The sequence below is a fragment of the Dendrobates tinctorius genome, unplaced genomic scaffold (assembly GCF_039654945.1).
Source record: "Dendrobates tinctorius isolate UK_male_01 unplaced genomic scaffold, ASM3965494v1 ptg000037l, whole genome shotgun sequence".
NCBI lineage: Eukaryota > Metazoa > Chordata > Amphibia > Anura > Dendrobatidae > Dendrobates > Dendrobates tinctorius.
Genome location: NW_027361705.1, coordinates 5,362,360 through 5,389,023, shown reverse-complemented (window position 1 = coordinate 5,389,023; position 26,664 = coordinate 5,362,360). Strand labels below are relative to the sequence as shown.

General features: G+C 42.6%; 1 protein-coding gene across 6 annotated transcripts in view; it reads right to left on the bottom strand.

Annotated features, from left to right (window-relative positions):
- Positions 1 to 26,664, bottom strand: part of TUBGCP2 (tubulin gamma complex component 2) — a 1,139,845-nt gene that overhangs the window by 781,243 nt on the left and 331,938 nt on the right. For all 6 annotated transcript variants that reach the window (XM_073573858.1, XM_073573862.1, XM_073573860.1 and 3 more), the window contains one exon: positions 16,388 to 16,587. In XM_073573858.1, coding sequence (XP_073429959.1) covers positions 16,388 to 16,587 — 200 coding nt within the window. The remainder of the gene's footprint in view (positions 1 to 16,387; positions 16,588 to 26,664) is intronic.

Genomic DNA, 26,664 nt, shown 5'->3' with positions numbered 1-26,664 from the left:
TTTTGGATCCAATTTTTTTTCAATGGAAGAGGGTCATGTGACAAACTTATTGAGAATGCAAAGTACTACATCTGGGCAATAAAAATGAAAAAAGCATATACAGAATGGGAGGAATAGGGCTAAGCAACAGCACATGTGAAAAAGACTTGGGTATACTAATAGATCACAGTCTGAATATGAGTCAACAGTGTGATGCAGCAGCAAAAAAGGCAAATGCAATTCTAGGATGTATTAACAGAAGCATACAGTCTAGATCACGTGAAGTCATTATTTCCCTCTACTCCTCTTTGGTCAGACCTCATCTGGAATATTGTGTCCAATGTTGGGCACCACATTTTAAAAAAAGATATCAACAAACTGGAGCAAGTTCAGAAAAGAGCGACAAGAATGGTGACCGGTCTGCAAACCCATGCTTATGAGGAAAGGTTGCAGGAATTGGGAATGTTTAGTTTGCAAAAAAGAAGACTGAGAGGAGACTTAATAGCTGTCTACAAATATCTAAAGGGCTGTCACATTGCAGAAGGATCAACTTTATTCTCATTTGCACAAGGAAAGACTAGAAGCAATGGGATGAAACTGAATGGGAGGAGACACAGATTAGATATTAGAAAAAAATTTTTGACAGTTAGAGTGATCAATGAGTGGAACAAGCTGCCATGAGAAGTGGTGAGTTCTCCTTCAATGGAACTCTTCAAACAGAGGATGGACAGACATCTGACTGGGATGATTTAGCGAATCCTGCTTTGAGCAGGGGGTTGGACCAGATGGCCCAGCAGGTCCCTTCCAACTCTACGATTCTATGATTCTAGAATTTCACAAGAAAAACAATGGTGTGCTTGGTTTTAACGTAACTGTATTCTTTCATGAGTTATTTACAAGTTTCTCTTTGTTTACAGCCATTCACATATCGCAAACGTTAGGAGCGGATAGAAATTGTGTTGATGTCTGGTGAACGCAGTACCCGGGTCATTGCAGCATCACTGAACATAATGTAGTGTGTAAACTGAGGGTCCTGTTCTAATTTTTGTTTTGCCCATTCTGCAAATTCAGGTTCTATGCTTGCCGAAGAAGCAAGAATTGCTACTAGCAGAGGGATACAGTGAGCATCATGTCTCCATCCTTAAAATTTCTAATACAGCAAGTCTATTACAACAAGGTCAATTGGGGACAACAAAGCTACAGACTGGCAGAGGGCGAAAATGACTCTCCACTAACCGGGATAACCGTTATCTTATTCAAATGTCACTCAGCAACTGCAAGATGACATCAAGTGACCTACAAAAAAATGGCAAATTGCACCTGGGGTGAAGTGCATGACAAGAACAGTTTGTAACAGGCTCCAAGAGGCAGGGTAAAAGCCATGTAAGGCTAGAAAAAAGTCTTTCATCAATAAGAAGCTAAGAAGAGCCAGGCTGAAGTTTGCCAAATACCATAAGGATTGGACTGGAGAACTGGAGTAAGGTAATCTTCTCTGATGAGTCTAATTTTCAGCTTTGCCCAACACCTGATCGTCTAATGGTTAGACGGAGACCTGGAGAGGCGTACAAGACACAGTGTCTTGCACCCACTGTGAAATTTGGTGGAGGATCGGTGATGATCTGGGGATGCTTCAGCAAGGCTGGAATTGGGCAGGTTAATCTTTGTGAAGGACGTATGAATCAAGCCGCATACAAGGTTATCCTGGAAAAACAGTTCCTTCTGCTCAGGCAATGTTCCCCAATTCTGAGGACTGGTTTTTCCAGCAAGACAAAGCACAATGCCACACAGCTAGGTCAATCAATGTGTGGATGAAGGACCACCACATCAAATCCCTGTCATGGCCAGCCCAATCTCCAGACCCGAACCCCATTGAGGACCTCTGGAATGTAATCAAGAGGAAAATGGATAGTCACAAACTATCAAACAAAGAACTGTTTAAATTTTTGTACCAGGAGTGGCATAAGGTCACCCAAAAGCAGTGCGAAAGACTAATGGAAAGCATGCCGAGACGAATGAAAGCTCTGATTAAAAATTACGGTTATCACCCAAAATCTTGATTTCTGAACTCTTCCTGAGTTAAAACATTATTATTATTATTTCTAAATGATTATGAACTTATTTTCTTAGCATTATTTGAGATCTGCAAGCACTCAATTTTTATGTTCTTTTGACCATTTCTCATTTTCTGAAAATACAAAATTTAGTGTTTGGAAATTTGAAGACATATTGTTAGTAGTTTATAGAATAAAAGAGAAATTTACATTTTACTCAAAAATATACCTATAAAGAGAAAAATCAGACAATATGAAAATTTTGCAGTAGTCTCTTCATTTACATTAGTATGTACAGCTCTGGCAAAAATTACTTTAAGTAAGGAACAATATCACCCGGTTTGTAGACAGAAATGCCCGGGCGGTAAATCACTTAGGAGATCATTGGATAAGGGCCTACAAAATCCCTGATGACCCTCATCCATTCGCAGAATTGGCCAAAGTTTTTTAAGGATTGACCGTACCTAGTTAGCACCAATATTTTAAGTAGTAACATAGTAACATAGTTACTAAGGTTGAAGGGAGACTTTAAGTCCATCTAGTTCAACCCATATCCTGTCCTAACCTGCCCTAACATGTTGATCCAGAGGAAGGCAAAAAAAACCCATGTGGCAAACAGTAAGCTTCACATTGGGGAAAAAAATTCCTTCCCGACTCCACATACGGCAATCAGACTAGCTCCCTGGATCAACGCAATATTAAGGAAACTAGTGTATATACCCTGTAATATTATACTTTTCAAGAAAGGCATCCAGTCCCTTCTTAAATTTTAGTAGGGAATCACTCATTACAACATCATATGGCAGAGAGTTCCATAGTCTCACTGCTCTTACAGTAAAGAATCCACGTCTGTGAGTATGCTTAAACCTTCTTTCCTCCAGATGTAGAGGATGCTCCTTTGTCCCCGTCACAGGTCTAAGAGTAAAAGGATCATTAGAAAGGTCTTTGATTTGACCCCGCATATATTTATACATTGTAATAAGATCACCCCTAAGCCTTCAATTATCCAAACTAAATAACCCCAAGTGTAATAACCTGTCTTGGTATTGCAGACCTCCTAGTTCCCTAATAACCTTGGTCGCTCTTCTCTGCACCCGCTCCAGTTCAGCTATGTCTTTCTTATACACCGGAGACCAGAACTGTACACAGTATTCTAAGTGTGGTCGCACTAGTGACTTATATAGAGGTAAAATTATGTTCTCCTCATGAGCATCTATGCCTCTTTTAATGCATCCCATTATTTTATTTGCCTTTGCAGCAGCTGCCTGACACTGGCCACTAAATGTGAGTTTGTCATCCACCCATACACCCAGGTCCTTTTCAGTGACAGTTTTGCCCAGTGTTTTACAATTAAGCACATAATTATACATCTTATTCGTTCTACCCAAGTGCATGACCGTACATTTATCCTGTCATGGTCATGTGTGTCTGGACGCAGCGAGTACCGCAAGGCGAACCCATGTGACACACGTGACCCTGGATACACCGCCTCCAATGGGGCGAATTTAAATAATAAACACGTGCAGCTGGATACACCGCCTCCAACTGGCGAATTTAGACATTACACGTATACATACAACAATCTGGAAACCCCGCCTCCAGTAAGGCGAATTTAAATAATAAAGGGGAACCTGGGAAACATTAACAATGGTGGGCCCTGCAATAGGGAAGTGGAGACCTCCTGAACTCCCCTAAGCCAGTGTCCCTGCAATCCTATCGTTCCCTATGCCGGTTCCGCACCGGGCGACGCACAGGAACCTAAAAACCCTAGCTCGCCCTGAACCTAAACCCTCACTAGGGAATTGGTCGGTGAGGAAACTAATCCCACCACTGCACTAAACATACATGAGGGAAAATGACAATACAGGGGAAACACCACTTAACTTTCCTCTGTTACGTACGCTCCTAGCAACAGAGCCCACCACCTGTGTGCATCTTCTCCTCCACCCGGATCCATCACCATAACTGGATCCTTCCCCATAGTGCAGCCTTGGAGCAGAGTCCACCACCAGTTGCAGCTGTCCAGTAACAGAGTCCCAAAGATGAGTTCAGCTCCTGCTCAAAAAGTCAAGCATGCTTGAGTCCAGCTCTCAGCAACCAAGTCCCGCATGCTGAGTGCAACTCTCTCCATAGTCGTCACTCCACCAAGCCATGCAAGCACTTCCTGCCAACACCATAAACTGTGACTCCACCACGCCATGCCAGCCCTTCTTGCAGACCACCTAGCAGCCACTCATCCCCTCTGGCTGGGCTGCGCAGGACTCATGTTCAGCTCCTTCCTCACCCAGGCTTGCTTCCCAAATGACGAACACACAATATCACCAACAGTGATTGAACCCACCTGGCTCCCTTTTATAGAGCCTAACACCTGATTTGTAATTAAGTGCACATTAAACCAAAGAAACTAAAGTGCACTACCGCTCACCACCACCGGGGCAACTTAGAATGAACGACACCACATGTAAAAATTTTAATGGCCACCGGGGGCAATCACATCACTTTAGCACCTAGCCAAAGGAAAAAAAGTTCACTCATCCATTTAATCTGTCAGATCCACGCTGGATCATGACATATCCCCATTAAAGCTCATTTGCCATTTATCAGCCCAAGCTTCTAGCTTACATAAATCCTCCTGTAATATAAAATTGTCCTCCTCTGTATTGATTACCCTGCAGAGTTTAGTGTCTTTTGCAGATATTGAAATTCTACTCTGTATGCCCCCTACAAGGTCATTAATATGTTAAAAAGAAGCGGGCCCAAAACTGACCCCTGTGGTACCCCACTGCTAAACGTGACCCAGTTCGAGTGTGCTTCATTAATAACCACCCTTTGTTTCCTATCCTTGAGCCAGCTGTTAACCCACCTACAAATATTTTCCCCTATCCCCATTGTTCTCATTTTATGTATCAACCTTTTGTGTGGCACCGTATCAAAAGCTTTTGAAAAGTCCATGTACACCACGTCCACTGTTATGAATGGGTCTCTGAGGAGAAAAAAACAAAACAAGTTAAGTCACAGAAAACCAGAGAGGTTGGTAACTATGCAGATTGCAGATCCCTGATCATAACCACACAACTAGCAGCAGCCGTGGAGCGTACCTACGATGATCCTAGACGCTTCGTCACAGCCGGAGAACTACATAAGCCTGAAGCAAGAAAAGGGGAAAACTAACTGCCCCAGAGCAGACCCCAAATGAAAGACAGCCCCCACACATGTAATGACGGTGAAACAAGATGAAAGCACAAACACAGGCAGGAAAATAGGCTGAGCAAACGATGGGGCCCAAACTAACTAGAAAGGATAGGAAAGGAAAGACACTGTCTGCAATCTGCAAAAAACCCTACAAAAATAATGTCCAACACTTCTGATAGCAAAATTAACCCTGAAGTCACTAGACTTCTCCAACTATATCAGCACTCTGAAATATTATGAGAAAGAGCAAAAAGAGGCCAATCTAATAAGGGACAAAAAGCAAATTGGCAAATACAGGTAAATAAGAGTGGAAATTCAGCACAGCCCCAGCCGGGGCTGGCTGACCACACAAAAAACTGAACAGACCAACAAAATCAAAATCAAGTGTGAACATTAGCAGAAAAACTTAGCTTTAGATTACTGGAACAGAGCTGAAAACCAAGACCTGACAAGCCAGAAGGAATCACCAGCACCAGAATAGGGCGTCGGCTGTCAAATTCAGTCTGAGATTCCTGAGGGCCAATCGTCATCCTCATTATCAGGTGGCAGATCTCTACTGATTAAATGAGCCTCACTACCTTCTGTTACCACCAGAGGGAGCCTGGCAGGAGAACTCACAACTGGTGGACCAGAAAATGAACTCACAATAGTTCACTGCATTCCCTTGGTCCAGTCCGGAACTTACCTCTTCATAAAAGCTTATCAGATTAGTCTGACAGGAACGGTCCCTTGTAAACCCATGTTGATATTGGGTCATGAGGTTATTCTTCTCCAGATACTCCAGTATAGTATCTCTTAGAAAACTGTTATGATTGAGTCACCGTAGGAGGCAAAAAACAGAAATGCTAGCTAAGTCCTGAAAACCAGATTAGTTGGCAACTATCAGATTGCAGACCCCTGAACCTATCAACACAACTAGCAGTAGCCGTGGGGGGTTCCTACGATGACCTAGACCCCTCGATCACAGCCGGAGAGATACATAGGCCTAAAGAAGGAAAGGGGAAATCTAACTGCCCCAGAGCAGACCCCAAAGCAATAGGCAGCCCCCCACATATAATGACGGTGAAGCAAGATGAAAACACTTACACAGACAGAAAGACAGGCTGAGCAAAGACGGGGCCCAAAAACTACCTAGATAGGAACGGATAGGAAGGCTGCTGTCTGCAATCTGCCAAAACCCTATCAGAGACAAAAGCCAACAAGCTGATATAAAAATGGCCGTGAAGCAACTAAGCTTCAAAACTAAATCAGCACTCAGGTACTTTCAGAAGACAGAGCTCAAGGAACACTGCACACTCCAGCAGGGAGTGGCAGAATCCAAAAAGCAAGAAAAACAAAAACAAATCTTAGATGCAAAAAGGCAAAACAGAAAACTTAGCTTTGGGAGAGCAGGAATCAGACTGGTGTCCAAGAGTCCACAGAGAATCACCCGCAGGGCAGAAAGGGCGTAGGCTGCCTTAAATCCAGTCAGTGACTCCACTCAGCCAATCGTCTTCATTAGTCCCAGGTGCCTGATAATCAGGTTCACTACCTTCCTTCACTAGAATAGGGAGTTCACCAGGCCTCAGTGACGGAGGGGAAAATGAACTCACAACAGAAAACCCTCCAGGATTTTACCCACAGTTGAGGTTAAACTTACTGGCCTATAATTTCCAAGTTCAGCTTTTGTCCCCTTTTTGAATATTGGCACCACATTTGCTATACGCCAGTCCTGTGGTACAGACCCTGTTATTATGGAATCTTTAAAGATTAAAAATAATGGTCTATCTATGACTGTGCTTAATTCCTGCAGTACTCGGGGGTGTATCCCATCCGGGCCCGGGGATTTGTCAATTATATTGATTTTTTAGATGCCGCCGTACTTCCTGCTGGATTCAGCAGGTGACATTTAATGGAGAATTTTTATCCCTGATCATGTTATCCGTCATGGGATTTTCTTGTGTAAATACTGTTGAAAAAAGTCATTTAGCATATTGTTTTTTTTCCTCATCCTCATCCACCATTTCACCCAGACTATTTTTAAGGGGACCAACACTATCATTTTTTAGTTTCTTACTATTTATGTAGTTAAAGAATATTTTGGGATTATTTTTACTTTCTCTGGCAATGAGTCTCTCTGTCTCAATCTTTGCTGTCTTGATTTGCTTTTTACAGAATTTATTTAATCTTCTGTATTTAGTTAATGCCTCATCACTACCTACTTGTTTTAATTCTCTAAATGCTTTATTTTTATCTCTTATTGCACCCCTTACAGCTCTATTTAGCCATAGTGATTTCCTCCAATTTCTCGCATGTTTATTCCCATACGGTATATATTGTGCACAGGTCCTATTCAGGATGCTAATAAACGTCTCCCATTTTCTTTGTGTCTCTTTATGTCTCAGGATATCGTCCCAGTTAATTGCACCAAGATCATCTCTCATCCGTTGGAAATTTGCTTTCCTGAAGTTTAGTGTCCTTGTAACCCCTCTACTACACATCTTAGTGACAAACTTACAAAAGGAGGATTCTGTTTCAACTAGTGTATATGTCAGAAGTTGTGTCCTATTCAATCTTTTTCTCTCAGTGAATGCTTTAAGGACACCGTGTAGCCCTTGCAGGCCCTCATATGCCAACTTGCTCCTGAGCTGGTGGGTCCTCCCACCCCATTGTCTTTGGGGAAGAATTTATTGAGGAATCCAAAAAATCATGCTATGGGCACATTATATCGACGATGTTCTTTCAATTTGGAAGGGCGATATACAAAGCTTGAAAGAGTTTGCAGCGAAGCTCAATAAGAATCCCCTCAGTCTCTTCTTTACTTATGAATATCATCTAACTGAGCTTCCATTCTTAGATCTTCTAATTAAAAAAAAACTCCAGGAGTGGTTAATAGTAAAATTTACCACAAACCGACATCTACAAATGCCCTTCTTCGATGGGAGAGCCACCATCCGGCACCACTGAGGAAGGGTATCCCCAAGGGACAATATTTACATCTAAGACGGAATTGCTCCTTGGAGGCAGATTTTTTAGACCAAGCAAGTGACCTATGTAAAGGATTCCAGGACAGGGGATACCCACACTGTCCTTAAAAAAGCATTCTATGAGACAAAAAAATTGAATAGGACACTACTTCGGACATCTACTCCAGTCGAAACAGAATCCTCCATTTGTAGGTTTGCCACATCTTACAATAATGGTGCTAACCAGGTACTGTGAATCCTTAAAAACATTGGCTACTTCTGCGAATAGGACTGGTGTATAGCAAATGTGGTGCCAATATTCAAAAAGAGGACAAAAACTGAACTTGGAAATTATAGGCCAGTAAGTTTAACCTCAACTGTGGGTAAAATCGTGGTTTTCTAAGAGATACTATACTGGCGTATCTGGAGAAGAATAACCTTATGACCCAATATCAACATGGGTTTACAAGGGACCGTTCCTGTCAGACTAATCTGATAAGCTTTTATAAAGGGGTAAGTTACGGACTGGACCAAGGGAATGCAGTGGACGTGGTGTACATGGACTTTTCAAAAGATTTTGATACGGTGCCACACAAAAGGTTGATACATAAAATGAGAACAATGGGGATAGGGTCAAATATGTGTAGGTGGGTTAAGAGCTGGCTCAGGGATAGGAAACAAAGGGTGGTTATTAATGGAGCACACTCGGACTGGGTCACGGTTAGCAGTGGGGTACCACAGGGGTCAGTTTTGGGCCCGCTTCTTTTTAAAATATTTATTAATGACCTTGTAGGGGGCATAGAGAGTAGAATTTCAATATTTGCAGATGACACTAAACTCTGCAGGGTAATCAATACAGAGGAGGACAATTTTATATTACAGGAGGATTTATGTAAACTAGAAGCTTGGGCTGATAAATGGCAAATGAGCTTTAATGGGGATAAATGTAAGGTCATGCACTTGGGTAGAACGAACAAGATGTATAATTATGTGCTTAATTGTAAAACACTGGGCAAAACAGTCACTGAAAAAGACTTGGGTGTATGGGTGGACGACAAACACACATTTAGTGGCCAGTGTCAGGCAGCTGCTGCAAAGGCAAATAAAATAATGGGATGCATTAAAAGAGGCATAGATGCTCATGAGGAGAACATAATTTTACCTCTATATAAGTCACTAGTGCGACCACACTTAGAATACTGTGTACAGTTCTGGTCTCCGGTGTATAAGAAAGACATAGCTGAACTGGAGCGGGTGCAGAGAAGAGCGACCAAGGTTATTAGGGAACTAGGGGGTCTGCAATACCAAGACAGGTTATTACACTTGGGGTTATTTAGTTTGGAGGATCGAAGGCTTAGGGGTGATCTTATTACAATGTATAAATATATGCGGGGACAATACCAAGACCTTTCTAATGATCTTTTTACTCTTAGACCTGTGACGGGGACAAGGGGGCATCCTCTACGTCTGGAGGAAAGAAGGTTTAAGCATACTCACAGACGCGGATTCTTTACTGTAAGAGCAGTGAGACTATGGAACTCTCTGCCATATGATGTTGTAATGAGTGATTCCCTACTAAAATTTAAGAAGGGACTGGATGCCTTTCTTGAAAAGTATAATATTACAGGGTATATTCACTAGTTTCCTTAATATTGCGTTGATCCAGGGAGCTAGTCTGATTGCCGTATGTGTAGTCGGGAAGGAATTTTTTTCCCCAATGTGAAGCTTACTGTTTGCTACATGGGTTGTTTTTGCCTTCCTCTGGATCAACATGTTAGGGCAAGTTAGGATAGGATATGGGTTGAACTAGATGGACTTAAAGACTCCCTTCAACCTTAATAACTATGTTACTATGTTACATTGGGGATTTAGTAGGCCCTTATCCAATGATCATCTTTCAAATTGGTAGATCAATCGGGGACAGACTAGTTTGTAGCCATTATGCCCCCATAAGAAAGAAACTTGGCTTACACAAAACCAGAAAGGAATTTTAAAATGTAGCGGATGTATAGCCTGTCCTGTGGTCATAAAGGGACATTTGTTCAGGAGTAATGTCACAGGGCAACAATTAGAAATACATCTTTTTATCAAATGTTGAACAAAGGGAGTAATTTACAGAGCTGAGTGTATTTGTGATCTGGAATATATAGGAAAAACTATCAAGAAATTACGTAGAATAGGTGAACACCTTAGAGACATTGAGCTTAAAAAAGATACCCCATTATCTAGACAAACAAATATGTGTCACAATGGAGATTATTCACAATTGAAATTCATGGGAATTGATAAAGATGAAATGCCCAAGAGGGGAGGGAGCTTGGATCAAATGGTGCTGCAGCATGAAACAAGGTGGATCTATCGCCTGAAGACACAGACACCAACAGGTCTCAATGAGACCCTCAACTTCAGCTGTTTTTTGTAGAATATTGCCTGAGATTAGGGAAAGATAGGGACAGCTGCCACGGAGCGGGGGTGCCACTTTCGATCCCCCTAGGGTGCCAACCTCCACTGGTTAGCCAGGGCTTACTTTAGGTATTTTTAATAGGCTTATACACTGCAACACCAATGTCTCGGGTTCACTTACTATCCCAATTTCCTTTTTGCGTTTAACTCTTTGATATCCTCGCCTTTCCTACATTTTATGGATTAGGGTCATATAGGGTTTTTAAGGACAGCTGCCGAGGAGTGGGGGCATCATTTCGTGTTCATTTAGGATGAAAACCCCCACTGCTAGGTAGCATTGAGATAGGTTTCAACTAGGGTAAAATAGTGCTACCACCCTTTAATCACTGATGTCCCATTTTTTCAATGAATTGATCTAATATATCTTTTGGTCCAATGTTGTCTGTGTCTCTTAGACTAGGACATTTACCTTCACGTTTACTTTTTAATCCTCCATCCACTTGATCGGAGGTAGTAGGAGTACTATATGCAGGGCTACCAAGTCCCCATATTGTCTTTTTCCAAAGCCCCTCCTCCCTCTATCATTGGGGGAAAGGGGCAACAGGAGCATTTTGAATTAATTTATGAACAAAATCCCCAGTAGATGTTCTACCCTTCTTTTGTCCCCTTGTCCCCGCCTTCCCTCTGGATTTAAGGGCTTTACAATAACTACAATAATCACATAATATACGGGACGGGTATTAGATGCGCTCCAGCAGTGCATGCCGTGTCCGGGTATTAATTGGATCCCCCAGAAACAAAGGGTTGTTAAAGGTTCTGGTTTGGCGTCCAAGAATTGCATGCACCGGAGGTGACCTGTACTTTCAGTCCTTGCGCTCCACGGATGGAGGGCAATAATAGACATCACAGATGAGAGGCAGGCTTTGACCTACGGCATCAACCCTGGAAGATATTTAGTACTTCCGGCCTGTGTGTCACACAATTACATGTGTCCCATGGTGGAACGTATGAGACTTTCCGGAAATATGAGCAGATATGCAGCTTTTGGGGACATAGGAAATGACAACATTACAGATATAAAAGCGGTTTATTTAAAACACAGAGAATATGGCAGTAGACCATATTATATTTTGCATAAAGCATGAGCACCAATTTTTTTTATATTAGGGAATGCTTCTTTTTCCCCGCTTACTCTTTTCTCCCCTGATGATTTAAAAAAAGAAACGCGTCGGAAGAAGGGGTTACGGTAAATTAAATAATACCTTGATATCCTAGTGGAGGGCATTAATGTGGCAGAGGACTTGGACTTTCCTCCCCCCTCCCTGCGACTACCAGGACCGCTGAATCTAATTGAATTCGCCAAGGTATTTCTGACTACAAACCAGGTGAGATTGTTCCTTACTTTATTTACTTTTTTTATGTATGTTTACACAGGAATCATAGTAGCTGTTTGATCCATATTGTGGCCTATGTCATACACTTCCCTGGACAAGCATATAGAGGAACTGTGGAGATATTTTTGCTTTTCTAAAGTTCTGTGTGCTGCATATCTTCCTGTTGGTTTATCCATGTGAGCTCAAATAACTATGAATGTGATACATCATAAAGTGAATTACTAAGCTGAGGTGGTGCAGTCCCCATTGATGTGGAAATCATTTTCCATATTCAGTCCCACTTTTGGTCTATCTCTATACGCTTGTTTTTTTCTTTTATTTCATCTGATCAATGGTCTTTTGAGGCATTATTAAAAGTTATATTTTAAATTTAATTTTCCTACTACTACCTTGCTGCACTTATGTGAATGTAGCAACAAGAGAACATGCACCTTGCCACTCTAATCAAATGTTATTTAGAGTGAACTAGCTGAGCACAGTGCTCAACACCTTAAGTCCAAGGACTTTGAACAGAAAAGCACTGCATGCTTGCCCACAGCTCCACTCAAATTAGCACATTGCATCCCAGTTCTAACCAGTTTTCAGTTATAAAAGGGAACCACTTAAAGGGGATCTGTCACCTCATTTTAGCCCTATCATCCGCCGGCACCGCCATCAGGGGCTTATCTATAGCATTCTGTAATTTTTCGGACCACTGTCACTTTAGGAGGTCATAACTCTGGAACAATTCAACGAAACCTGGTGATCCTGAGATTGTTTTCTAATGACATATTGTACTTTACGATAGTGGTAAAATTTCTTTGATATGGCTTCCGGTTATTTGTGAAAAAGAAAAAAGGAAATTTGACGAAAATGTAGAAAATTTCAAAATTTTCAAACTTAAATTTTATGCCATTAAATCAGAGAGTCATATCGCACAATGTAGTCAATACAACATTTCCCACATGTCTATTTTACATCACCACAGTTTTGGAAAGATTTTTTTTTGTTAGGACGTTATAAGGGTTAACAGTTGACCAGCGATTTCTTATTTTTACAACAAAATTTGCAAAAATATTTTTTAGGGATCACCTCACACGTGAAATGCCTTGGAGGGGTCTATATGCCAGAAAATACCTAAGGATGACACCATTTTAAAAACTGCACCCCTCAAAGTGCTTAAAACCACATTTGAGAAGTTTATTAATCCTTCAGTGTTTCACAAGAATTTTTGAAATGTGAAAGAAAAAATTAAACATTTACTTTTATTTCACAAAAAGTTTCCTTTAGACATAATTTTTACTTTCGCAAGGGTTAAAGGAGAAAATGGACCACACATTTTGTTGTGCAATTTCTCCTGAGCATGCCAATACCCCATATGTTGGGGAAATCTACTGTTTGTGCGCATGACAGGGCTTGGATGGGAAGGAGCGCCGTTCCACTTTTTGAATATTAAATTTGCTGGCTTAATTAACAGATGCCATGCCATGTTTGGAGAGTCCCTGATGTGTCTAAAAAGTGGAAATCCCCAACAAGTGACACCATTTTGGAAACTAGACCCCCTAGGGAACGTATCTAGATGTGTACTGAGCACCTTGAACCCACAGGTGCTTCACAGAGGTTTATAACGTTAAGCCGTGTAAAATCACATTTTTTCCCAGAATCTTTTTTAGCTCAAAATTTTGCAATTTTATAAGGGCAATAGGAGAAATTGCTCCATAAAATTTGTTTTGAAATTTCTCCTGAGTACACCAATACCCCATATGGGTGGGAATATTACCGTTTGGGCGCACGGCAGGGCTTGGAAAGAAAGGAGCGCAGAAGTTTATAACATTAAGTGGTGAAAATAAAAAAAAATTGTTAAAGAAAATATTTTTCCCACAAAAATCTTTTTTTTGCTAGGAATTTTGTATTTTCACAAGGGTAAAAGGAGAAAATGGACCCCAAAGTATGCTGCGCAATTTCTCCTGCGTTCACCAATATCCCATATGTTTTGGAAAAACTACTTTTGAGGCACAGTGCAAAGCTCAGAAGAGAAGTGCAATCCTAAAATGTGGGACACCGCTATATCACAGGTCCTATGGCGTCCACAGTGCCAATATCTGCCTCATTATATAGAATCTTCCGCTGGAGGTTCTATCTGAATCATGCATTTCACAGATTTACAAGGACACCCAAACATAAGCACTCCGCGCAGAGCATAGGATAAATGTGCTCGTATCCTTACTGCGATCTTTGGGAGGCAGAATGAAAAAAAAAACAACAGCATGTTAAGAATTTGTTTTATTTATTTTTTATGTTGTTGCTCGTGCGGTATAAGTGATTAGGCGACTTTATTCTTCGGGTCGGTGGAATTACAGCGACACAAGATTTATATTGGGTTTTTAAGTTTGGCTGCTGTCACACACTAAGACGCTTTTAATTGCGAAAACTAGTTTTTTTGCATCACCATATTTTGAGAGCTATAATTTTCCATATTTTGGCCCGAAGAGTCATGTGAGGTATTGTTCTTTGCGGGAGAAGCTGACGATTTTATTGGTACCACTTTTGGGCACATAACATTTTTTGATCGCTTTTTATACTGATTTTTGGGAGGCAGAATGAACAAAAACCAGCAATTCAAGAAATGCTTTTTGTTTTGTTTTTTTATACTGTTCCACATGTAGTAAAATAGGTAAGGCAGTTTTATTCTTCGGGTCAGTACGATTAAAACGTTACCTAATTTTTTTATGTTTTGACGCTTTTACACAATAAATACTATTTTATAGAAAAAATAATTATGTTTGCATCACTTTATTCTGAGAGCTCTAACTTATTTCTCTGCGAATGGAGCTGTACAGTGGCTTGTTTTTTGCAGGACAAGTTGACGTTTTCAGCGGTACCATTTTTATTTACATCCGTCTTTTTGATCGTGTTTTATTGCAATTTTTTTAGGCGATATGATGATAAAGCATTGTTTTTTGCCACTTTTTTTCAGGTGCGCACTGAAGGGGTTAACTAGTGGGACAGTTTTATAGAGCATGTCATTACGGATGCAGAGATAACAAATGTGTACTTTTTTCATTTACATAAATAAATATTTTGAAAATATTTATTTTCTCTTTCTTAAGTTAGGGAATTTTTATAACATTTTTACACTTTGTATTTTTTTTTTTTACTTTACATTATCCCAGTATGGGACATTACTATACAATGTCAGGTTGCTGATCTGACACTGCGCTGCAGAATACCAGATCAAAGATCTGACAGCTCTTAGCAGACGCTCGCAAGCCACCTTCCCTCCAGGACTCGGAAGGACCCAGCGGCCATCTTAGTGCCAGGAGTCTCCAAGGAGACCATCGAGACAACGCAATGTCATGGTGGAAGCGCGCAGGGAGCCCCCCTCCCTGCGCGATGCTTCTCTATGCCGCTGTTAGTAGACAGCAGCATCAGAGGGGTTAAATGCCCGTGATCGGTGCTAGCACCGATTGTGGGCAGTGCTGCGGGGTGTCAGCTGTCACATACAGCTGACACCCGCACGCGATCGACACGGCGCTCAGAGTGAGGCCATGCAATTGTGCTGCCGCAGATAAACTGGTCTTTTGTGGGAACACACCTCCTGCAGAGCAGTATATGTACAGCGCATGTCGGAAAGGGGTTAAAGAGAATCTGTCAGCAGGTTATTGCTATCCTGTCAATAGCATGATGAAGGGACAGAGACCCTGATTCCAGCAACATATTTAGTTTACTGGGTGCTGCTGCTTTAATATACAGTTTTCTCTGCTGCTGATAAAGCAGAGCTCTAAATGCTCAGCCTTTTGTATCCCAGCTCACATTTCTGATTGCCAGCTGCCTGAGTACATTGAATAGTGACAGAAACTTGCTTAACAGTGGTCAGGAAAGAGTTGGACTAAGAGGTCCAAGGTGACTTGCCCTATTGTGATAATCTCTTGCTTATAAAACAATGATTATATTGAAAAAAATGCACAGCCAATAAGTGATACATCCCTGAGGTTAGGCTCTCCCCTTATACATTATGGTGCTGTCAGATTACATAGCAAAAACCTGCTGACAGATTCCTTATTAAATTAAGTGTATAGTGTTTTATACAAATGTAGAGATTTGTGTAAAATTAACTAACATACAGCCTCTCTTTGTAGGTAAATGAGATACTGAACCTGGGCTTTGCACTGCTCACTTCTTTACTGTCCTTCAAACCTCATTATTGACCCAGACTTATTTGTTCTCCTGTAGCAGCTCTGCTGATTGCTCTGCACATAGCTACCTGCCTGACCAAATTAAAGCAGATACTTTAGCAAGCCCACTGCAGAACAGAGCTGTTAGAGGTGCATACAGTCTAAGATATCCTAACAGATGGAAGTAATACAATAAACTATACCCAAACATGCACGTATTTCAGTAATGGACAATAAAAGGAGGAAATCTAGAGAAAACTAATACTTACCAAGTGATGCCAACACCTCCATTGTCCTTAAAGTGGGCTGAATGTAGAACCACAATTTCTGCAAAGAAAGCAGTCCTTGTCTCTGTAGGTGTTCCATCTGTGTAACCAGGATCATATACTCTTTTACCAATGTCCTCATAGCAGCACTCAAAGCATGATTCACTTGTCCATATTCAAAGGAAGACTTTTCTTCAATAAATCTGTGATATATAGTGAGGATGTAAAAAGAAGTATTTATGTTAACAATCTATCAAAAAAAATATTTCAAACATTTTTGGTTTTATGTAGCATTTTATTTTTTTTTTTAAAGCATACTTTCTTTTGCCAATATAGAGCACATCTTGCTATATGCTGTTACAGTAATAAGTAATACCCTGAATAACTTATTCACTTTTTCCTATGTACTGGTAAGACAATACTTGAAGTTGAATAGCAGATGAGCCATTTAAGACCAAAACTGGGAATACAGAAATCAATCTATTTGGGGACAAACAGTATTTCTATAAAACATGGAATTGCTTTGTCTGAGGTAACAGGCCCAACAACACTTTAAAGGGATCCTGTCATGAAAAATAACATTATTAGCCTGCAGATATAGGGTTAATCTGCAGGTTAATAGCATTTTTGCACAGTGTGGCACCTGCACAGAGAGACCAGACTGCTGGGAGGAGAGTAACATTATTACCTCCAGCAGCGTTTGGGTTTCAATCAAAGGGATGGCACAAGCACTGGTTCAATCACCACTGAGAATACAGAGAGCAAGCAAAGGAGGTAAAAGCACCCACAATATTGACTGACAGCAGGCCCTAGTGCAGAGCCAGCTGTTGGTCAGTGCCAGCGGCTTGATTACAGACCGCTCTCTAAAAGCAAATTAGTGACTGAAACTGCGCTGGCACCACCCCTATGACTGAAAGAAGACAGCTGCAGGAAGAATAAAAGTTAATTTCCTTCCAGCAGTGGGTCACAGTGCAGCAGCCACATGGTGTCAGAACACTATTAACTTGCAGATTAACCCCAACATCTGCATGTTAATAGCATTATTTCACATAACAGGTTACCTTTAAAAAAAAAAAAAAAAAAAAAAAGTCAGGGAAATCGAGAGAAATTAGTGCAAAAAAGATAGCAAGAGAAGTGGCATGGTTTAGAGCAGGGGTGGGGAACGTCTGGCCTTATATGGCCCGCCATATCATCTTGTGCGGCCCGCAGCCACTTTACCCATTTTTTGGCAGCGGGCTCTTTAAGAGGTGCGGCCGGTATTGTGCCGCGCTTTTCCCATCAGTGCTCAGCAGGGTCGTATTTGCCATTTGCCCCCCCCATCATACTCAACTCCTCCAGCTATGCCTGCGCTGCAGCTCTGATGGTCCTGCTTTTCCTGTGTGAGTGCGCGGTCACACGTGGTACCGCTCATTAAGATCATGAATATGGACGCCACTCCACTCTCATAGGCGTGGCGCCCATATTCAGAGATGGCTGCACTGGGGAAACAGGTGCACCGAGGAGATGGCTGCACTGGGGAAACGGGTGCACTGAGGTGATGGCTTCACTAGGGAGATGGCTGCACTGAGCACTTTAACCAGAGCAAGGGCTGGACAAAGCGTGGAAGGAGAAAAATTTAGTTCTGGTCTTCTTGTAACAGCTGTGACTGTTCGTGCCTTTAACCTTGGAAAAAAATCATCTAAGCAATCACCGAATAAATGACACCCAGAAATAGAACAGATGTGACTTTTTTGACACCCCACCCCCCATAGACAAGCATTTGAGCCACATAGAAAAACTTATGGAAAGTGCTTAGAAGCAGACAAGAACTCTGACAGTGTTCGGGGCTATTTCACACATACATTTACCAATGCGAGAAACGTCAACTAACTCACAGGTGATGCAACAAATAGAATGACTTTCCATAGTTACTTCACTCACTCTGTGGTGGCCCTATTGATGCAGAAAGTTGCAAATATTGGATTGAGGGTCAAAACTACTGTCTCAGATCTCTCACACATCTAGCATGTGAAAAAAGTTGCCATTATCAAATAACACCAAAGTACAACTTTTTAGGCTAAATGCAAAACACTGTGTGGCACAAAACGAATACTGTACATCACCCTGAAAACACTATCCCCACCATTAAAAACAGTGGTGGCATCATGTTGCATGGATTATTTTCTTCAGCAGGGACAGTGAAGCTGGTCAGAGTTGATGTGAAACTGGATGGAGCTAAATCCAGGGCAATCCTAGAGAAAATCCTTAGGAGGTGCAAAACACTTGTGGTGCAGGTTCAACATGCAACAGGACAATAACCCTAAACATACTGCCAAAGCTACAATGGAATGATTTAGATCAAAGCACATTGATGTGTTTGAATAGTCCAGTCACATGCCAGCCCTAAATACCATTGAGAATCTGTGGCAAGACTTGAAGATTTATAATTGTACAAATCACCGCGATATACTGAGAAGATGTGATGATACTAGATACAAATTATTAGTAGTATTGATACTCGATACTAGAGTAGATGTAGACTATTCTGTGAAGATTATATTCATCAGCTAACGAATGGTGCTGGTGGAGTAATAATATTAATGTTAGTACTGAAACAGTACAATGTGTATGTATTCCACACTCAGAGTACTACAATTGCGGTACTTACTGGTCCCTTGAGACGGCTTATGATCCCCTTTACATAGATATTATGTGTACTTAGCAGCAATGAGATATATATCCAGATGGGTTTTGTGCCGAAGTGGCTAATGGGGATGGCAGAATGATTATTAAAAATGTACCTGAATAAGGTTAAAGTACTGTTTAACTGGCACTTAATTCTGTGTCTGCAGTCACTGTCCGGTAGATCAATATAGGCAATATTGCTGGAGCACTAGATATATAAGTGTATCTACTGTTTAGAAGCAATAGTAAAAGTAATTGGCAGACAATCCTTATTTAGTGGGTATTGTGCACTTACTTGTGCAGCTTCTTGCTGATTTCAGCAGGATGGGAGCGTTGTTTACCGATGAAGGTGCCGGGCAGTACAGCAACAGTTTTCTTTGCAACCAATCACTAAGCATCTCATTTCACCAGAGCTGGTTAAAAGAAGATGAGCTGTGATTGGTTGCTATGAGCAAGTTTTCCCACCTGACAACACCTCAGCAAACACTGACATGGTGAGAGAAATCTAGCATCCCCGGGAACATAAGCTCCCAGAAATTGCCTGCCCCCCAGACAGGAGCACATGACAGAAATGAATCCCCCCTCCCGTGGATCTTTGGTATGGAAGTTAGGGGAAATCCACTCAGTGTTTTGGTAATGACCCCAGGCCTTTCTTAAAGGGATCTCCGGTATAGAATTCAGGGCAAATCCATCCGGTGCTTTGGTTCTGACCCCATGCCTCTCTTAAAGGGATGGAAGTCAGGGCAATTGCCTTCAAATGCTCTGGTAATGACCCCAGGCTCTCTTAGGCTGGTTTCACATTCGCGCTTTTTAAGCGCACGCACGGCCGGGGGTAGCTCCGCCCCCGAGCCGGCTCTGTGCCCGGCGTGCCCGCCCCTTCCTTGTAGCGCCGCCTCCTAGCGCACAGCGGCGCCTGCGATCGGCGCACCCTATCTTTAGCATAGGGTGCGCAGATCGTGCGCAGGCCGTGCGCTAGTTGCGCTTTGACCTGCGCTGCGCACTTTTGACGGTGCGCCGTGCGCGCCAAAATCAAACTTTTCTGATTTTGGCGCGCACGGCGCACCGTCAAAAGTGCGCAGCGCAGGTCAAAGCGCAACTAGCGCACGGCCTGCGCACGATCTGCGCACCCTATGCTAAAGATAGGGTGCGCCGATCGCAGGCGCCGCTGTGCGCTAGGAGGCGGCGCTACAACGAAGGGGCGGGCACGCCGGGCAGAGAGCCGGCTCGGGGGCGGAGCTACCCCCGGCCGTGCGTGCGCTTAAAAAGCACGAATGTGAAACCAGCCTTAAAGGGATCTCCTGTACGGAAGTTAGGGCAAATCCCTCAGCGCTGTGGTTCTGACCACAGGCCTCTCTTAAAGGGATCCCCGGTATGGAAGTTAGGCCAATTCCACTAAGCGCTCTGGTTCTGATCCCAGGCCCCTCTTAAAGGGACCCCTGGTATGGAAGTTAGGGTAAATCCCTCAGCACTCTGATTCTGACCCCAGTCTCTCTTAAAGGGATCATTGGTATGGAAGTTAGGCCAATTCCACTCAGCGCTCTGGTTCTGATGCCAGGCCTCTCTTAAAGGGATCCCCGGTATGGAAGTTAGGACCGTTCCACTCAGCGCTCTGGCTCTGACCCCAGGCTGATGGGATGATGTGGGATATTATGGGTAGTAGTCAGGTAGCTCTGCCGAAATGATGTGGGATATTAGGGGTAGTAGTCCGGTGGCTCTGACAGGATGATGTGGGATATTAGTGGTAGTTGTCCGGTGGCTCTGGCTGACAGTATGATGTGGAATACTAGGGGTAGTAGTCCGGTGGCTCTGGCTGACGGGATGATGTAGGATAGTAGTAGTCCGGTAGCTCTGGCTGACGGGACGATGTGGGATATTAGGGGTAGTAGTCCGGTAGCCCTGGCTGATGGGATGATGTGGGATATTATAGTGAATGTGGCTATGCAGAGTGGGCGGGGCTATACACTCAGAGATATATATATATATATATATAATTTGTTATAACTAACCGTAGTTAGTTACTATGCCCGGGCAGCTCTGGGCTCTTCAGCTAGTATATGTATGAATCACCCTCTCCCGTGCCCATATACCCATCCTCCATCCCATATGCACATCTTCCCTCTTAAAGGGATCTCCGGTATGGAAGTTAAGGCAAATCCCTCAGCGCTCTGATTCAGACCCCAGGCTTCTATTAAAGGGATCCTCAGTATGGAGGTTAGGACCGTTCCACTCAGCTCTGTGGTTCTGACCCCCCCCAGGGTCTCTTAAAGGGATCACTGGTAAGGAAGTTAGGGCAATTCCACTAAGCACTCTGGTTCTGACCCCAGGCCCCTCTTAAGGGGATCCCCGGTACATAAGTCAGGGCAAATCCACTCTGCGCTCTGGTTCTGACCCCAAGTCTCTCTTAAAAGGTTCATTGGTATGGAAATCAGGGCAAATCCATCCAGCGCTCTGGTTCTGACCCCAGGCTCTCTTAAAGGAATCCCTGATATGGAAGTCAGGGCAATTGCCTTCAAATGCTCTGGTACTGACCCCAGGCCTCTATTAAAGGGATCATTGGTATGGAAGTCAGGGCAAATCAATCCAGCGCCTTGGCTTTGACCTCAGGCCTCTCTTAAAGGGATCCCCGGTATGGAAGTTAGGACCGATCCACTCAGCGCTGTGGTTTTGACCCCAGGGCCCTTAAAGGGATCATTGGTATGGAAGTTAGGGCAATTCCACTCAGTGCTCTGGTTCTGACCCCAGGCCCATCTTAAAGGTATCCCCAGTAAGGAAATGAGGTCAAATCCACTCTGCGCTCCAATTCTGACCCCAGGAGCCTCTTAAAGGGATCCCCAGTATAGAAGTGAGGGCAAATCCACTCTGCGCTTTGGTACTGACTCCAGGCCTCTCTTAAAGGGATCTCTGGTATGGAAGTTAGGGTAAATCCCTCAGCGCTCTGATTCACACTCTAGGCTTCTATTAAAGGGATCATTGGTATGGAAGTCAGGGCAAATCCACTCAGCGCTCTGGTTCTGACACAAGGCTCTCTTAAAGGGAACCCTGGTATGGAAGTTAGGGCCATTCCACTCAGCGCACTTGTTCTGACCCCAGGTTAACAGGATGATGTGGGATATTAGGGGTAGTAGTCCAGTGGCTCTGGCTGACAGGATGATGTGGGATATTAGGGGGAGTAGTCCGGTGGCTCTGGCTGAAGGGATGATGTGGAATATTAGGGGTAGTTGTCCGGTAGCTCTGGCTGACGGGATGATGTGGGATATTAGGGGTAGTAGTCCAGTGGCTCTGGCTGACAGGACGATGTGGGATATTAGGGGTAGTGGTCTGGTGGCTCTGACTGACGCCATGATGTGGAATATTATAGTGAATGTGGCTATGTGGAGTGGGCGGGGCTATGAATATATATATATATATATATATATATATATATATATATAATCATAGTGTGTCAGAATTAACAGTATTTAGTTACTACGCCTAAATAAATAAGAGTCATGTATCGTATAAAATAAATAGAAATACATGAATAATCATCTAAAAAAGGGGTGGTTTTATTAACCCTATGTTGGCATTCTATAAAACAGTTAGTGTTCATAGAAATAACATAATATAAAAATATTTAAAAAAAAAAAAAAAAGGAGGGAGGGAGGGGAATTAATACAAATTTAGACTAAACTGCATATAACTCAATCTCATGATTGAGGCCTCTTGGGGCTAAATGGTCTAGAGTGTATATCCATCTTGACTCCATTCGTGACATGGCGTTCAGGTGGTTGCCCCTTCTCGGATTTTGGAGGACCACCTGAATGCCATAATAGGAGACCCCTTTGTAGGAACGATTGTGTTTGCCCAAAAAGTGACGAGATAGTGGGTGACCTTTAAAAACCTTTATTATTATTATTATCAAGGTGCTCCTTAATCCTGTCCATTATTATTATATATGTGAACTAACAATTTTTTTATCACAACTATTACCAAAACCTTGCAGATTCTAATAGTTTAATATTTTTTAAGCATGGTTTAATAAAGAGTATTTTTAATCACAGTTCTACTAGGAGACACAATAGTTTTTATATTCTTATGATTAAAAGTTATATTTTAAATCCCATATACACAGTTACACCTTTTTTATTAAACCCAATTTTATCCCTCAGCAGCCATTCACTCTCCTCTAACGATCAAGGCATTTGCAGCACTTTAATATTAGGCAGAAGCAGTAGCAGAGGTGTATTTTAATCAACATCACCAAGAAGAAGCGATTTAAATAAATGAAGCCCCAACACACTGACTATGGACTAATTTGGGCTCATTAATTGCCACTAATTAAGGGCACCAAATACTGCTATGAGAGCCGATATTTAAGGACGGGCTGGCAAGCATGTAGCACAGCCCTCACGAAGAGGGGGGACACGCCTCGAAATGCGTCGGTTTGTGCCTCTCTCGCACCCGTCCTTGCTTCCGTTGTGATGTCACAGGAGCTCCGCCCCTCGATACCGCCGCATCCTCAGCGACGCTTCCGGCCGGAGCGCGTGACGGGCTGGCGTTCACCCGCTCTCCTCTCCACATGCTGTACTGCCCGGCACCTTCATCGGTAAACAATGCACCCATCCTGCTGAAATCAGCAAGAAGCTGCACAAGTAAGTGCATAATACCCACTAAATAAGGATTGTCTGCCAAGTACTATTACTATTGCTTCTAAACAGTGGAAACACTTATATATCTAGTGCTCCAGCATGTCTATTATATAAAGCTCAAAGTGTGTATGTATGTATGTATGTATGTATGTATGTATGTGTGTGTGTGTGTGTATATATGTGTGTGTATGTCCGGGATAGGCATCCGCACCGTCGCAGCTACAGCCACACGTCTGGACCCCTAGAGCGTCCTAAGCTATGTTGTGAGGCAAAATTTTAACCCCGCGCATTCCAATTCACCAAACAATTTTGAAACCTATCTACATACTGGGGGAAAAAGTGTGTGTGTGTCAAGCCCCGCCCCTCATTATGATGTCATAATGCCCCTATTTGCATACTGGGGAAACCGTGTGTGCGTATCAAGCTCCGCCCCTCGTTATGATGTCACAATGGTTGCCATGGCGACACTGACGTCATCATAGGTTGCAAGCCCTGCCGCCGCTCATTATGTCATAATGGTTGACTATGGGATGGAGGATGGGTATGATGGGCATGTGGGCACGGGACTATGGGATGGAGGAAGTGTGATGGGTATATGAGCACTGGACTATGGGATGGAGGATATGTATGACGGGTATATGGGCACGGGACTATGGGATGGCAGATAATGTATGATGGGTATATGGGCACGGCACTATGGGATGGAGGATATGTATGATGGGTATATAGGCACGGGACTATGGGATGGAGGATATGTATGATGGGTATATGGGCACGGGACTATGGGATGGAGGATATGTATGATGGGTATATGGGCACGGGACTATGGGATGGAGGATATGTATGATGGGTATATGGGCACGGGACTATGGGATGGAGGATATGTATGATGGGTATATGGGCACGGGACTATGGGATGGAGGATATGTATGATGGGTATATGGGCATGGGACTATGAGATGAAGGATGTATGATGGGTATATGGGCACTCGACTATGGGATAGAGGATATGTATGATGGGTATATGAGCACGGGCCTATGGGATCGCGGATATGTATGATGGGTATATGGGCACGGGACTATGGGATGGAGGATAATTATAATTTGTTATAACTAACCACAGTTCGTTACTATGCCCGGGCAGCGCCGGGCTCTTCAGCTAGTCTAATATATAAAGCTCAAGTGTGTGTATGTATGTATGTCCGGGATTGGCATCCGCACCGTCGCAGCTACAACCACAAAATTTGGAAGTCACACGTCTGGACCCCGAGAGTGTCCTAGGCTATGTTGTGAGGTGAAATTTTAACCCCGCGCGTTCCAATTCACCAAACAATTTTGCCCCTATCTACATAATGGGGAAAAAGAGTGTGTGTATCAAGCCCCGCCCCTCATTATGATGTCATAATGGTTGCCATGGCGACACTGATGTCATCATAGGTTGCAAGCCCCGCCGCTCATTATGATGTCATAATGGTTGACTATGGGAAGGAGGATGTGTGATGGGTATATGGGCACTGGACTATGGGATGGAGGATATGTATGACTGGTATATGGGCACGGGACTATGGGATGGAGGATGTGTGATGGGTATATGGGCACTGGACTATGGGATGGAGGATATGTATGACGGGTATATGGGCACGTGTGGTGCTAATAAAAATATGGATATCTTATAGCCTACATATTGTAATAGATTGTTTATATGCTTTGATATAGTGTGGTCACTAGACCAAGGGTGGGAAGTATTGCAAATATGAAATATGGTTGTTTGAATCCAAACACTATATATTGCAATATACTACGGTGTAATATAATTAATGCTGAACTTTGAACAACTGTACAGATAATGAATATTTATGCTGCTTGAACAAGGAAGTCTTGTGCTCAATAATAGTGTGATGCTTGGAGACAAGAGAGACCAAAATGTTATGGTCTCATGTAGCAATGGTCATGCATAACATCAATAATCGAGGACCGATTGTGATACACATGAGACAAGTATGGGTGTGTGCCTGAGTTACGATAGGTATCCAGTTTTCAGAATAGGTGATTATGGAAGTCATGCTGCCCATATGTTACCATCTTAGAGCGTTATGCCATGAGCATGAAGAGTTAACTTTGTAACAAGCAACATATGTTGGACCTGGACAGGCAACATTGATTGTTAGAGGTAAACAGACCTTGGGTTATAATCAGTAGCAAAACAACCCTGATGCATTGTGCTATTGTTAAGAGACATGCTAATGGAAAACGAATCTCTGGTTGGTGCAAACAGACTTTAAGATTGTAGTAGTCTATAACAAACAGACCTTGAAGTCTTGTGCTGTTATCAAGACAACAACCAACTGTGCAATTTCAAGATTCTGATGATTCAGCCTAAACATACTGCACAGATGTAATAGGGGAAGTTGTGTATAAAAAGGTGGACCCTGTGTCAGTGAGAGAGGGACATTTCCAGAAGGTATCGTGGGTGCACGGTTTCTGTGATGACAAGACCAGAGTATTTAATTCTCGCTGACACTGTGGTCCCTCCAGTGGAGAAGTGATGTTACAATGCTTGGTAATGTATAGTATGGATGCTTATTTCTCTATGTACTATAATTAATATTAATTGTATGATTCACATGAAATGAATTAACAAAACAGGGTAATATATCTGCCATTCTATTAATTTGGTATTTTATCATTTAAATTAATCATTGTATAATAAAATTGTGTCATATCCAAGTGGTGCCTTCTTTAAAGCCGTATCCGAACCTTATTGCTAAACAGTTGGCAATACATAAATTGGTGTAGTCGGCAGAATACGCAGAAGGCTTAGAATTGAATTTTTGTTAAACATCCGATAATCCGGAATTTAAACTACAAATTCCGATTGTCCAGAAAAATTGTGTGATATTGTGTACAAAATATCTCTCTTTAAGGAAAAAGAGGATGGTTGTGTGGAGATTCCTGGCTGGACCAAGGCTCCATACAATATTATAGCAC